Source organism: Pseudophryne corroboree, chromosome 12 (genome assembly GCF_028390025.1).
Source record: "Pseudophryne corroboree isolate aPseCor3 chromosome 12, aPseCor3.hap2, whole genome shotgun sequence".
In the NCBI taxonomy this organism is placed as follows: domain Eukaryota; kingdom Metazoa; phylum Chordata; class Amphibia; order Anura; family Myobatrachidae; genus Pseudophryne; species Pseudophryne corroboree.
In genome coordinates, this window is record NC_086455.1 from 83214038 (window position 1) to 83228629 (window position 14592).

The 14592-nt window shown below is 45.8% G+C and overlaps 1 protein-coding gene and 1 long non-coding RNA gene across 2 annotated transcripts in view; one reads left to right on the forward strand and one right to left on the reverse strand.

Moving 5' to 3' along the window:
• The window catches only part of SLC38A6 (solute carrier family 38 member 6), a 206297-nt gene that overhangs the window by 10812 nt on the left and 180893 nt on the right, over positions 1 to 14592 (reverse strand). Inside the window, exons 11-15 of the mRNA XM_063947708.1 lie at positions 12020 to 12099; positions 10798 to 10898; positions 9897 to 10021; positions 9654 to 9798; positions 2001 to 2095 (exon numbers count right to left, since the gene is read on the reverse strand). Of these exons, the coding sequence (XP_063803778.1) occupies positions 2001 to 2095; positions 9654 to 9798; positions 9897 to 10021; positions 10798 to 10898; positions 12020 to 12099 (546 nt within the window). The remainder of the gene's footprint in view (positions 1 to 2000; positions 2096 to 9653; positions 9799 to 9896; positions 10022 to 10797; positions 10899 to 12019; positions 12100 to 14592) is intronic.
• Positions 9743 to 14592, forward strand: part of LOC134980745 (uncharacterized) — a 42831-nt gene continuing 37981 nt past the window's right edge. The window contains exon 1 of the long non-coding RNA XR_010190468.1: positions 9743 to 9828. This is a non-coding gene — a long non-coding RNA (uncharacterized LOC134980745). The remainder of the gene's footprint in view (positions 9829 to 14592) is intronic.

Sequence of the window (14592 nt, forward strand, 5' to 3'; positions counted from 1 at the left end):
TGTTCCCCAGTGGCTTACCTCTCCGGCGTCCCGGCAGCAGATCGATGGGGATCTCGCCAATCGGGATCCCGGTGCTGGTGTTGTGTACCTTGTAGGGATGCCGACACCGGCATTCCGAGACGTTGAGATTCCGGCATCGGGATTCTGACTGGATCCCCTGCTGGGAGGCTATTACACTTTTTCACTACTCTTTCTGTGAAGTAATGTTCCTCAAGTTTCCCCTAAACCCATCTCCCTCCAGTTTCAGTGCATGTCCTCGTGTTCTTCTCTTCATTTGAAAAATGTTTCCCTCCCGTACCTTGTTAAAACCCTTAATAGAGTTGAAAGTTTAAATCATGTCCCTCCATACCCTTCTCTTCTCCAAACTATACATGTTAAGATCTTCTAGACTTTCTTCGAAACATGGCATGTTAGGAAAACTTGAGGGTTGAGGTTGAGAACCACTGCACTACAGTATACTCTACACTGGCATTTTCCAGAGTGTAGATTACAAATTATACCTGCATTTATATATGTAAAAATGAGTTACTGGCAATAATGTAAAACTCGCTACAGTGGATATAAAAAAAAACCCATAGGAGCAGATATTAACTTACAGCCTCCTCCCACACAGAGTAGTAGCTGGGGAATGGGGCTGTAAATGAGGTAGAGATGTGTCCACATACCCCTATTCTAAAATTACACCAGATAGCCCACTTATTGCGCCACGGACTTTGCTACGTACTTGGCCAAAACACTAATCCTGAATACCTAGTACACGATTTGCAACCGAAGAAGTAAAACTATGGAAAAAGTAGCATAATGACCCTCGCCATGCATCATTATGCTTAGTCTGTGACTTTATACAAAGTCTTTTGTGACAAAAAACCTTATATACTACTTGTGAATTAATGAGGCTCATATATCTAAGCGGTGATTCCCTAATGCTGATCCGAACATCAGCAATCTGATGGTGGACTCCGATTTCTTGAGGATTGGCAAAATAATGCATAATAACAATTCCTGACTCGTAGATTCCGATCATTTTTGAGACGGAATCGGTGAATCGAGATTATCCACCATGTTACACTTTGCCGATACCCCAACCCAGGCATCAGAAGAATGCGGAATTGTCCTAATTAGCTGCAGAGCCCCATTAGACGCAAGATTGAGAAAATAAACTTGCAGGAAAAATAGAAAGATTGCACAAAAACTAGCAACATTGAGAAAAAGAGCATGCAGCATTGACGGAAAAGGGATAGGTGTGTGATGACACACCTGTAACATAACTTCGGTCTCCATTGACTGTAGGCTCCAGACACAATCGGGAACCAATCAGATACTGAAGCCTCTTCTAATTTGAAGATTGGGCTTCAAAACTTAATATTAAACATTAAATTGCAATGGAACACATAAGGTAACCTTACTACTATTGGCCTAATTCAGACCTGATCGCAGCAGCAAATTTGTTCTCTAATGGGCAAAACCCATGTGCAGCGCAGGGAGGTGGGGGTAGATGTAACATGTGCAGAGAGAGTTAGATTTGGGTGGGGTGTGTTTAAACTGAAATCTAAATTGCAGTGTAAAAATAAAGCAGCCGGTATTTACCATGCACAGAAACAAAATCTAAATTTATCTGCTTATGTTTTATCTCCCCCCCCCCCCTCCCTGCAGTGCACATGGATTTGCCCATTAGAGAACAAATTTTCTGCTGCAATCAGGTCTGATTAAGGCCCTAAATCCATATCCATATCCTGTATTTTTGGTCTGTTTTGCTGCTTGGTCTGGCAAAGCTTTGCTATAGGAATTATCATCTCCGGTGAGTCTCAGAAACTAGCGTAGTCCGGCCAAACAACCTGCAAATAATCTGGTGTATTTTGTACTGGTATTACAAGAACCAATGTAATAGATACGGACACTCCAGCGGGCACTGCAGAAGATCCAGTTTGGGAATATGAACATAACAAATGACATGTCTCTGAGAAAGCAGTTCAACAGCACATAGAAGCAACATCACATACCCCGAGTTTCTGGCGGGATACCAAGTCTTCATAGCTAACCTTCAGGTAAAACAGCCCAGGAAATACAAACAGCAGACACGTGGAGGTGGTGGCTCCTAAACAGACAAGGAAAATACGATTTTAAAAAAAGGTCCTTTTCCCTAGAGTAACTGGTTTACATAAAGCGGATCTGTCCGTGCACATATCTTAATGTGACCTCCCTCATTAAGCGAACATTATGTCTTGATAAAGATCCAATGGAATCAAAACGCGTTGACTAAGGAGGTGTGCGACATTGTCTTTCCACAGCTGGGCTGTACAAAATCGAGTTACCTGCACTCCCTGGCGCCTGGACACTGAAGGGGGTATAAACAGAACTCTTTCTACCTACCTCAGATTTGTATCTCAGCCATGTTGTTTTATGATAGTGAATGTTTTTAAACGGTACAGATTTTATTAGTATGAGCACGTGTCCCATGTGGGACTACCATGTGTTATTAAAGATATTTTTTAACCTATTTATTGGGTTATTTTATTTCTATGATATTACCACTCTGTATACACCAATGGGAAGAGAAAATAAGAGTATTGAATATATGACCATAAAGATACCTCTACAGGAGAGACACAGACCTCACTTGTGTGAGTTGGGTATGCCCATCTCTTTGTGATCCATATATGAAGTAAACCAGAGTATTATGAGCACTAGACACTACTTCCAGGTGTAAATCAGGTACACTAAGTTGATGGTGTCGACACAATATGAAATCTTTATGTATTGAGGATACGATTGAAAGATACCTCTTTGTATGTATAAATAGAATGTTTTCCATGTGAGTTGGGTATGCGGAAATGTGACTTGGGAACAGGCCACTCTGAACTCTATTCCTCTCACTTTTAGTGCAATGTTCACACTTGGGAGATTCCACACTAGCAAAGCCACCTATTTGGAACATACAGTACTACATATTTGATTGTTTTCTGGGTCTTTCCATGCCCACAAGATAATAAGAATTTACTTACCGATAATTCTATTTCTCGGAGTCCGTAGTGGATGCTGGGGTTCCTGAAAGGACCATGGGGAATAGCGGCTCCGCAGGAGACAGGGCACAAAAGTAAAGCTTTCCGATCAGGTGGTGTGCACTGGCTCCTCCCCCTATGACCCTCCTCCAAGCCAGTTAGGTACTGTGCCCGGACGAGCGTACACAATAAGGGAGGAATTTTGAATCCCGGGTAAGACTCATACCAGCCACACCAATCACACCGTACAACTTGTGATCTAAACCCAGTTAACAGTATGATAACAGCGGAGCCTCTGAAAAGATGGCTCACAACAATAATAACCCGATTTTTGTAACTATGTACAAGTATTGCAGATAATCCGCACTTGGGATGGGCGCCCAGCATCCACTACGGACTCCGAGAAATAGAATTATCGGTAAGTAAATTCTTATTTTCTCTATCGTCCTAGTGGATGCTGGGGTTCCTGAAAGGACCATGGGGATTATACCAAAGCTCCCAAACGGGCGGGAGAGTGCGGATGACTCTGCAGCACCGAATGAGAGAACTCCAGGTCCTCCTTAGCCAGGGTATCAAATTTGTAGAATTTAGCAAACGTGTTTGCCCCTGACCAAGTAGCTGCTCGGCAAAGTTGTAAAGCCGAGACCCCTCGGGCAGCCGCCCAAGATGAGCCCACCTTCCTTGTGGAATGGGCATTTACATATTTTGGCTGTGGCAGGCCTGCCACAGAATGTGCAAGCTGAATTGTATTACACATCCAACTAGCAATAGTCTGCTTAGAAGCAAGAGCACCCAGTTTGTTGGGTGCATACAGGATAACAGCAAGTCAGTTTTCCTGACTCCAGCCGTCCTGGAACATATTTTCAGGGCCCTGACAACATCTAGCAACTTGGAGTCCTCCAAGTCCCTAGTAGGTGCAAGGCACCACAATAAGCTGGTTCAGGTGAAACACTGACACCACCTTAGGGAGAGAACTGGGGACGAGTCCGCAGCTCTGCCCTGTCCGAATGGACAAACAGATATGGGCTTTTTTGAGAAAAAAACCCACCAATTTGACACTCGCCTGGTCCAGGCCAGGGCCAAGAGCATGGTCACTTTTCATGTGAGATGCTTCAAATCCACAGATTTGACTGGTTTTAAACCAATGTGATTTGAGGAATCCCAGAACTACGTTGAGATCCCACAGTGCCACTGGAGGCACAAAAGGGGGTTGTATATGCAATACTCCCTTGACAAACTTCTGGACTTCAGGAACTGAAGCCAATTCTTTCTGGAAGAAAATCGACAGGGCCGAAATTTGAACCTTAATGGACCCCAATTTGAGGCCCATAGACACTCCTGTTTGCAGGAAATGCAGGAAACGACCGAGTTGAAATTTCTTTGTGGGGCCTTCCTGGCCTCACACCACGCAACATATTTTCGCCACATGTGGTGATAATGTTGTGCGGTCACCTCCTTTCTGGCTTTGACCAGGGTAGGAATGACCTCTTCCGGAATGCCTTTTTCCCTTAGGATCCGGCTTTCCACCGCCATGCCGACAAACGCAGCTGCGGTAAGTCTTGGAACAGACATGGTACTTGCTGAAGCAAGTCCCTTCTTAGCGGCAGAGGCCATAAGACCTCTGTAAGCATCTCTTGAAGTTCCGGGTACCAAGTCCTTCTTGGCCAATCCGGAGCCATGAGTATAGTTCTTACTCCTCTACGTCTTATAATTCTCAGCACCTTAGGTATGAGAAGCAGAGGAGGGAACACATACACCGACTGGTACACCCACGGTGTTACCAGAACGTCCACAGCTATTGCCTGAGGGTCTCTTGACCTGGCGCAATACCTGTCCCGTTTTTTGTTCAGACGGGACGCCATCATGTCCACCTTTGGTATTTCCCAACGGTTTACAATCATGTGGAAAAAACTTCCCGATGAAGTTTCCACTCTCCCGGGTGGAGGTCGTGCCTGCTGAGGAAGTCTGCTTCCCAGTTTCCATTCCCGGGATGAAACACTGCTGACAGTGCTATCACATGATTTTCCGCCCAGCGAAAAGTCCTTGCAGTTTTTGCCATTGCCCTCCTGCTTCTTGTGTCGCCCTGTCTGTTTACGTGGGCGACTGCCGTGATGTTTTTCCCACTGGATCAATACCGGCTGACCTTGAAGCAGAGGTCTTGCAAAGCTTAGAGCATTATAAATTTACCCTTAGCTCCAGTATATTTATGTGGAGAAAAGTCTCCAGACTTGATCACACTCCCTGGAAATTTTTTCCTTGTGTGACTGCTCCCCAGCCTCTCGGGCTGGGCTCCGTGGTCACCAGCATCCAATCCTGAATGCCGAATCTGCGGCCCTCTAGAAGATGAGCATTCTATAACCACCACAGGAGAGACACCCTTGTCCTTGGATATAGGGTTATCCGCTGATGCATCTGAAGATGCGATCCGGACCATTTGTCCAGCAGATCCCACTGAAAAATTCTTGCGTGAAATCTGCCGAATGGAATTGCTTCGTAGGAAGCCACCATTTTTACCAGGATCCTTGTGCAATGATGCACTGTTTTTAGGAGGTTCCTGACTAGCTCGGATAACTCCCTGGCTTTCTCTTCCGGGAGAAACACCTTTTTCTGGACTGTGTCCAGAATCATCCCTAGGCACAGCAGACGTGTCGTCGGGATCAGCTGCGATTTTGGAATATTTAGAATCCACCCGTGCTGTTGTAGCAGTATCCGAGATAGTGCTACTCCGACCTCCAACTGTTCCCTGGACCATGCCCTTATCAGGAGATCGTCCAAGTAAGGGATAATTAAGACGCCTTTTCTTCGAAGAAGAATCATTATTTCGGCCATTACCTTGGTAAAGACCCGGGGTGCCGTGGACAATCCAAACGGCAGCGTCTGAAACTGATAGTGACAGTTCTGCACCACGAACCTGAGGTACCCTTAGTGAGAAGGGCAAATTTGGGACATAGAGGTAAGCATCCCTGATGTCCCGGGACACTATATAGTCCCCTTTTTCCTGGTTCGTTATCACTGCTCTGAGTGACTCCATCTTGATTTGAACCTTTGTAAGTGTTCAAAAAAAATTTTTTAGAATAAGTCTCACCTAGCCTTCTGGCTTCAGTACCACAATATAGTGTGGAATAATACCCCTTTTCTTGTAGTAGGAGGGGTAATTTAATTATCACCTGCTGGAATACAGCTTGTGAATTTTTTTCCCATACTGCCTCCTTGTCGGAGGGAGACCTTGGTAAAGCAGACTTCAGGAGCCTGCGAAGGGGAAACGTCTCGACATTCCAATCTGTACCCCTGGGATACTACTTGTAGGATCCAGGGGTCCTGTACGGTCTCAGCGCCATGCTGAGAACTTGTCAGAAGCGGTGGAACGCTTCTGTTCCTGGGAATGGGCTGCCTGCTGCAGTCTTCTTCCCTTTCCTCTATCCCTGGGCAGATATGATCTTATAGGGACGAAAGGACTGAGGCTGAAAAGACGGTGTCTTTTTCTGCAGAGATGTGACTTAGGGTAAAAACGGCGGATTTTCCAGCAGTTGCCGTGGCCACCAGGTCCGATGGACCGACCCCAAATAACTCCTCTTCCTTTATACGGCAATACACCTTTGTGCCGTTTGGAATCTGCATCACCTGACCACTGTCGTGTCCATAACATCTTCTGGCAGATATGGACATCGCATTTACTCTTGATGCCAGAGTGCAAATATCCCTCTGTGCATCTCGCATATATAGAAATGCATCCTTTAAATGCTCTATAGTCAATAAAATACTGTCCCTGTCAAGGGTATCAATATTTTTAGTCAGGGAATCCGACCAAGCCACCCAGCTCTGCACATCCAGGCTGAGGCGATCGCTGGTCGCAGTATAACACCAGTATGTGTGTATATACTTTTTATGATATTTTCCAGCCTCCTGTCAGCTGGTCCTTGAGGACGGCCCTATCTATAGACGGTACCGCCACTTGTTTTGATAAGCGTGTGAGCGCCTTATCCACCCTAAGGGGTGTTTCCCAACGCGCCCTAACTTCTGGCGGGAAAGGGTATACCGCCCATAATTTTCTATCGGGGGGAACCCACGCATCATCACACACTTTATTTAATTTATCTGATTCAGGAAAAACTACGGTAGTTTTTTCACATCCCACATAATACCCTCTTTTGTGGTACTTGTAGTATCAGAAATATGTAACACCTCCTTCATTGCCTTTAACGTGTGGCCCTAATAAGGAATACGTTTGTTTATTCACCGTCGACACTGGATTCAGTGTCCCTGTCTGTGTCTGTGTCGACCGACTAAAGTAAACGGGCGTTTTAAAAACCCCTGACGGTGTTTTTGAGACGTCTGGACCGGTACTAATTGTTTGTCGGCCGTCTCATGTCGTCAACCGACCTTGCAGCGTGTTGACATTATCACGTAATTTCCTAAATAAGCCATCCATTCCGGTGTCGACTCCCTAGAGAGTGACATCACCATTACAGGCAATTGCTCCGCCTCCACACCAATATCGTCCTCATACATGTCGACACACACGTACCGACACACAGCAGACACACAGGGAATGCTCTTAACGAAGACAGGACCCCACTAGCCCTTTGGGGAGACAGAGGGAGAGTTTGCCAGCACACACCAAAAGCGCTATATATGACAGGGATAGCCTTATAATAAGTGCTCCCTGTATAGCTGCTTTTATAATATAATTTTTTGCCACTATTTTGCCCCCCCTCTCTTGTTTTACCCTGTTTCTGTAGTGCAGTGCAGGGGAGAGATCTGGGAGCCGTCCTGACCAGCGGAGCTGTGTAAGGAAAATGGCGCTGTGTGCTGAGGAGATAGGCCCCGCCCCTTTTCCGGCGGGCTCGTCTCCCGCTCTTTAGTGTATTCTGGCAGGGGTTAAATATCTCCATATAGCCCCGGAGGCTATATGTGAGGTATTTTTTAGCCAAATAGGTTTTCATTTGCCTCCCAGGGCGCTCCCCTCCCAGCGCCCTGCACCCTCAGTGACTGCCGTGTGAAGTGTGCTGAGAGGAAAATGGCGCACAGCTGCAGTGCTGTGCGCTACCTTTAGAAGACTGAGGAGTCTTCTGCCGCCGATTCTGGACCTCTTCATGTTTCAGCATCTGCAAGGGGGCCGGCGGCGAGGCTCCGGTGACCATCCAGGCTGTACCTGTGATCGTCCCTCTGGAGCTGATGTCCAGTAGCCAAGAAGCCAATCCATCCTGCACGCAGGTGAGTTCACTTCTTCTCCCCTAAGTCCCTCGTTGCAGTGATCCTGTTGCCAGCAGGACTCACTGTAAAATAAAAAACCTAAGCTAAACTTTCTCTAAGCAGCTCTTTAGGAGAGCCACCTAGATTGCACCCTTCTCGGCCGGGCACAAAAATCTAACTGGCTTGGAGGAGGGTCATAGGGGGAGGAGCCAGTGCACACCACCTGATCGGAAAGCTTTACTTTTGTGCCCTGTCTCCTGCGGAGCCGCTATTCCCCATGGTCCTTTCAGGAACCCCAGCATCCACTAGGACGATAGAGAAAAAGGTGTGGAAATCGTTTTGAAAAAGAAACATCTGAGGCCTGACAGCAAACCTAAGGGCACCTTGGTTAGTGATTTTAGCAGTTTCTATTATAAAATTAAACTCTTTTTAAAAATAAAACTTCAAACTATCTAACTGGTAATTTCTACATCTCAGCCCCACCCAGACAACAACGCAATTCATTATTTTTGACCCAGCAACATATATTGCTTGGTGCTAGACTGATCTGGCAACCACTGGGACTTGAGAGGGACTGGACCAACGCAAAATGTAGGAGGAGATTTATCAAAGCTTGGAGGGAGAGAAAGTTGAGAGAGATAAAGTACTAATGTTACAGGCTGTGCTTGAAAAAAATGACAGGAGCCGATTGGTTGTTACTAAATCTTCTCTCCGCTTTATCTCTCTCCCAATCTCCCCAGTAGTTTTGCAAAGCTTATTTTCACAAAATAAAACAAATATTATCTTGATAAGGTCACATAAAATATTTAACTTTGCAACTACAATTATTATCATATCAAATATGTAGACCGATTGCTAAGTTAGGCACATTACTGTGACGTCTCACCAAAACCTGGCAATTATAGATTGTATGCCAACAGCTGGCTGCCGTGACAGGAAAGCAATGTTGAACTAAAGGTGTCCATCCACTAGTGCGAGGTATCGTGTGTGAACCTCGCATACGATACCCCGCCAACTCATCTGGCAGCACCTGGGCGGCTGGACCGCATACATCATATGTGGCCCTTTTGCATACGATGTATCGTATTCGATCCCAGTCATAGGTGCGGGATCCGGCAAATCCCTGTGGCAGCCATGGCGATCTCTGGATCTGATCCTATGTGCACGGGACTGCGCATCGGATGGGAATTGGTGGTAAAACACATACGATGTAACACTTTTCACACGATTTATCGACTCAATGGGTTGTAATCGTGTGAAAAAGGGCCATATCGTCTAAGTGTATGGGCACCTTGAGAGAGGAGATTAAATAAAAATGGTCTCATAATGGTATATAAAATAGTTGCATCCTAATACAAAAGTCTTTCCAATGCTGCAAAGTCTCTAAAGTAACCATGTGACCATTATATTCTGCAGGACAAAGTATGAATATTGCAAACAGTGCTTATAGCAAATGCTTACCAACCACACCAAACACATTTCTTATATCTGGCACGTATATGGCGAGGACTACGATGATTACATTGAGGGTCAGTGTCACCAATATATGAAGGAGGTACGAGAAAGGATAGCTGGAGAAGAACAACATCATGAAAGCCTTTCGTGCCTAAAATAAGGGGGGGCAGAGAGAGAATTGGTGAGTTAATGTTGTTTACTCTGCCCCATTGCGCATTGTAAGAGATATAATATATACCAATTACTTACAGGAAAATGGATAAGCGGAACAGTCAGAAGAACAGCTAGTAAAATGGCGAGCCTGACCGTCATGATCAGATTATCATTAGGCAGGAATCTGCTGTAACCCTGTAGCAGTTCAGACGCCACTTTATCTAGAACAACAGAAGAGCATTACGGTAAAACTAAAACACACACACACACACATACACACACACACACACACACACACACACACACACACAGGGGTCAATCCAATTACCTTCAAAGGGTAACAGCCGTTGCAACAGCGTTTAAATCTTGGCAATGGCACCCAATCTCACACCCTTTGCGGCCGCGAATCAGCCTCATTTCGCACAAAACTGCTCGGACCTCTATGGGGTGGCGGGCATTTTTGTGTGAATTTGGCCCGCCGCAAAGTGCGGCCGTTGTCTCGCTGATTCCCAGCTGCGATTCTATTGCAGCCAATTGGATTGACCCCAAAGACTTCTATTTTCACAGACAACCTGCCCGGTAAAGACCAAAGAACCAGTGACAGCGCTGAGGCACGATAGACACACAATTAGTGGTTATGATAATGCAGCTTATCCATTAAACAGAAACCTATAACAATGCCTCATGCCTCAGAGATGCCCCAGGTTCCTAGTAACTTAGTAGGCAGTATTCTCATAATTAATGGATCAGGATGCAGAATGACTGTCTCCACAATGTATACACACTTTATAAAACACTCAGAAATTCATTTTTGTTGGTAATACATTTTTGTAGTTACAGAAACTAAACAACGCATAAGTCAAAGCAAATAAAAAATGTTTTTATTTAAACACTATAATGTAATTCTGTATTAAAAAAAATAATAATTCAGAGAACAGTTTATTGAAAACCAGGAACTTAAAAGATGGTGACTGGTTTAATTCCAGTAAATATATACCATAAAAAGTGAGATATCCAAACAATGCAGAAATGAAATAGATGAGGAAACTCAGGGAAATGCCAAAGTTTGCGACATTCTGCATGCGGCTCTTTGTTGGGCTGCAAATCAGACACAATAAAAACAAATATAAATAACAAAATTAGTCAGTGGCATGAAATGGTCAGAGTGACATAACATGGGCAAAAAAACAGTCACCTCACGTGTCCTCCTACACTATGGCTGCAGTCGCACAGAGCGTCTTTTTTGTGCATAAGTGCATCTTAATCGCGATGCAATGAGACTGCACTGATTAATTAGATTCTGAATCACTTTTATAACTGTGCGTGTCTGAGTCTGAATCTGTATACGAAGGCCTATGATGCAGCAGATGTGGGTTGTTTCACGCCAAGTTCCGTTGTGCTTTGAATTGTCTTGGAGCGGAACACTTGCGTATTGAAGCTAGATGTATGATAATACATATGTATATACAGTACTTCCTAAGCCCTCTTCTCCCGGTTTCAATGTTCTGATATGAGTTGACAAGGTCAGAATAAAAGTCTGCTGTTTGCTGTTGTGTCCATCTACAGTTCTTATTTGAAGGACATTTTAAAGTGTGATATAATCTGGAAGGGGCGTGTATTGTGTGACTGGCAGTCAGAAAACCGCCGGTCAGCAGACTGACGCCGGCATCCCGGCAGTGGAATGACGGTTGCATAACTACATCCCTCTGGAAGATATCACTGGAATATAACAGGGTGTGAGTAATTAAAAAGACATAGGGACTAAACTTATAGCCCCAACGGCCTTATTTCAGGCACTGACTAAACAGGATCAGTATGACATCCCGTTGGGACCCTGGCGGTCAGGAAACCGACGCCGGGATACCTGCAGCGCTAGCCACGCTTCGGGCCCGGTGGTGGGTTATATGTTGCATTCCCCCTCGGGTGGTGACGTGGACCAACACCCGGACAGCCGGGATCCTGTCAGCCGGCAAACTGACTGCCTACCGACAAAACAGGTCAGCAATAAAGAATGTATATTTTGCTACAAAAGGGCGGCTTGTTTAAAAAATATAAACATACATTTCACATTATTTAAATCAAAGGTATAATTTGGCATTTACATTAACTTAACAGTAACATTGGCAAATTTTCACTGAGTGATCTAAAGATTAATGTAACAAAAACAAAGGTTCAGCTGTCCAATGTGCGTCTTTTAAGCGTGCGTGTGGCTGACTTACCTTTTAAGCTCACAGTAAATGGGTAAAACAGATGTGTGGCAGAGAAACGAGAAGGCCATAGTGGGCAATGCAAATGCACTCTAATGAAGAAAAAAAAAATAAGAATTTACTTACCGATAATTCTATTTCTCGGAGTCCGTAGTGGATGCTGGGGTTCCTGAAAGGACCATGGGGAATAGCGGCTCCGCAGGAGACAGGGCACAAAAAGTAAAGCTTTAGGATCAGGTGGTGTGCACTGGCTCCTCCCCCTATGACCCTCCTCCAAGCCTCAGTTAGGATACTGTGCCCGGACGAGCGTACACAATAAGGAAGGATTTTGAATCCCGGGTAAGACTCATACCAGCCACACCAATCACACTGTACAACCTGTGATCTGAACCCAGTTAACAGTATGATAACAGCGGAGCCTCTGAAAAGATGGCTCACAACAATAATAACCCGATTTTTGTAACTATGTACAAGTATTGCAGATAATCCGCACTTGGGATGGGCGCCCAGCATCCACTACGGACTCCGAGAAATAGAATTATCGGTAAGTAAATTCTTATTTTCTCTATCGTCCTAGTGGATGCTGGGGTTCCTGAAAGGACCATGGGGATTATACCAAAGCTCCCAAACGGGCGGGAGAGTGCGGTTGACTCTGCAGCACCGAATGAGAGAACTCCAGGTCCTCCTTAGCCAGGGTATCAAATTTGTAGGATTTTACAAACGTGTTTGCCCCTGACTAAGTAGCCGCTCGGCAAAGTTGTAAAGCCGAGACCCCTCGGGCAGCCGCCCAAGATGAGCCCACCTTCCTTGTGGAATGGGCATTTACATATTTTGGCTGTGGCAGGCCTGCCACAGAATGTGCAAGCTGAATTGTATTACACATCCAACTAGCAATAGTCTGCTTAGAAGCAAGAGCACCCAGTTTGTTGGGTGCATACAGGATAACAGCAAGTCAGTTTTCCTGACTCCAGCCGTCCTGGAACCTATATTTTCAGGGCCCTGACAACATCTAGCAACTTGGAGTCCTCCAAGTCCCTAGTAGGCGCAAGGCACCACAATAAGCTGGTTCAGGTGAAACACTGACACCACCTTAGGGAGAGAACTGGGGACGAGTCCGCAGCTCTGCCCTGTCCGAATGGACAAACAGATATGGGCTTTTTTGAGAAAAAAACCACCAATTTGACACTCGCCTGGCCCAGGCCAGGGCCAAGAGCATGGTCACTTTTCATGTGAGATGCTTCAAATCCACAGATTTGACTGGTTTTAAACCAATGTGATTTGAGGAATCCCAGAACTACGTTGAGATCCCACAGTGCCACTGGAGGCACAAAAGGGGGTTGTATATGCAATACTCCCTTGACAAACTTCTGGACTTCAGGAACTGAAGCCAATTCTTTCTGGAAGAAAATCGACAGGGCCGAAATTTGAACCTTAATGGACCCCAATTTGAGGCCCATAGACACTCCTGTTTGCAGGAAATGCAGGAATCGACCGAGTTGAAATTTCTTCGTGGGGCCTTCCTGGCCTCACACCACGCAACATATTTTCGCCACATGTGGTGATAATGTTGTGCGGTCACCTCCTTTCTGGCTTTGACCAGGGTAGGAATGACCTCTTCCGGAATGCCTTTTTCCCTTAGGATCCGGCGTTCCACCGCCATGCCGTCAAACGCAGCTGCGGTAAGTCTTGGAACAGACATGGTACTTGCTGAAGCAAGTCCCTTCTTAGCGGCAGAGGCCATAAGTCCTCTGTGAGCATCTCTTGAAGTTCCGGGTACCAAGTCCTTCTTGGCCAATCCGGAGCCATGAGTATAGTTCTTACTCCTCTACGTCTTATAATTCTCAGTACCTTAGGTATGAGAAGCAGAGGAGGGAACACATACACCGACTGGTACACCCACGGTGTTACCAGAACGTCCACAGCTATTGCCTGAGGGTCTCTTGACCTGGCGCAATACCTGTCCCGTTTTTTGTTCAGACGGGACGCCATCATGTCCACCTTTGGTATTTCCCAACGGTTCACAATCATGTGGAAAAACTTCCCGATGAAGTTTCCACTCTCCCGGGTGGAGGTCGTGCCTGCTGAGGAAGTCTGCTTCCCAGTTTCCATTCCCGGAATGAAACACTGCTGACAGTGCTATCACATGATTTTCCGCCCAGCGAAAAGTCCTTGCAGTTTTTGCCATTGCCCTCCTGCTTATTGTGCCGCCCTGTCTGTTTACGTGGGCGACTGCCGTGATGTTTTTCCCACTGGATCAATACCGGCTGACCTTGAAGCAGAGGTCTTGCTAAGCTTAGAGCATTATAAAATTACCCTTAGCTCCAGTATATTTATGTGGAGAAAAGTCTCCAGACTTGATCACACTCCCTGGAAATTTTTTCCTTGTGTGACTGCTCCCCAGCCTCTCGGGCTGGCCTCCGTGGTCACCAGCATCCAATCCTGAATGCCGAATCTGCGGCCCTCTAGAAGATGAGCACTCTGTAACCACCACAGGAGAGACACCCTTGTCCTTGGATATAGGGTTATCCGCTGATGCATCTGAAGATGCGATCCGGACCATTTGTCCAGCAGATCCCACTGAAAAG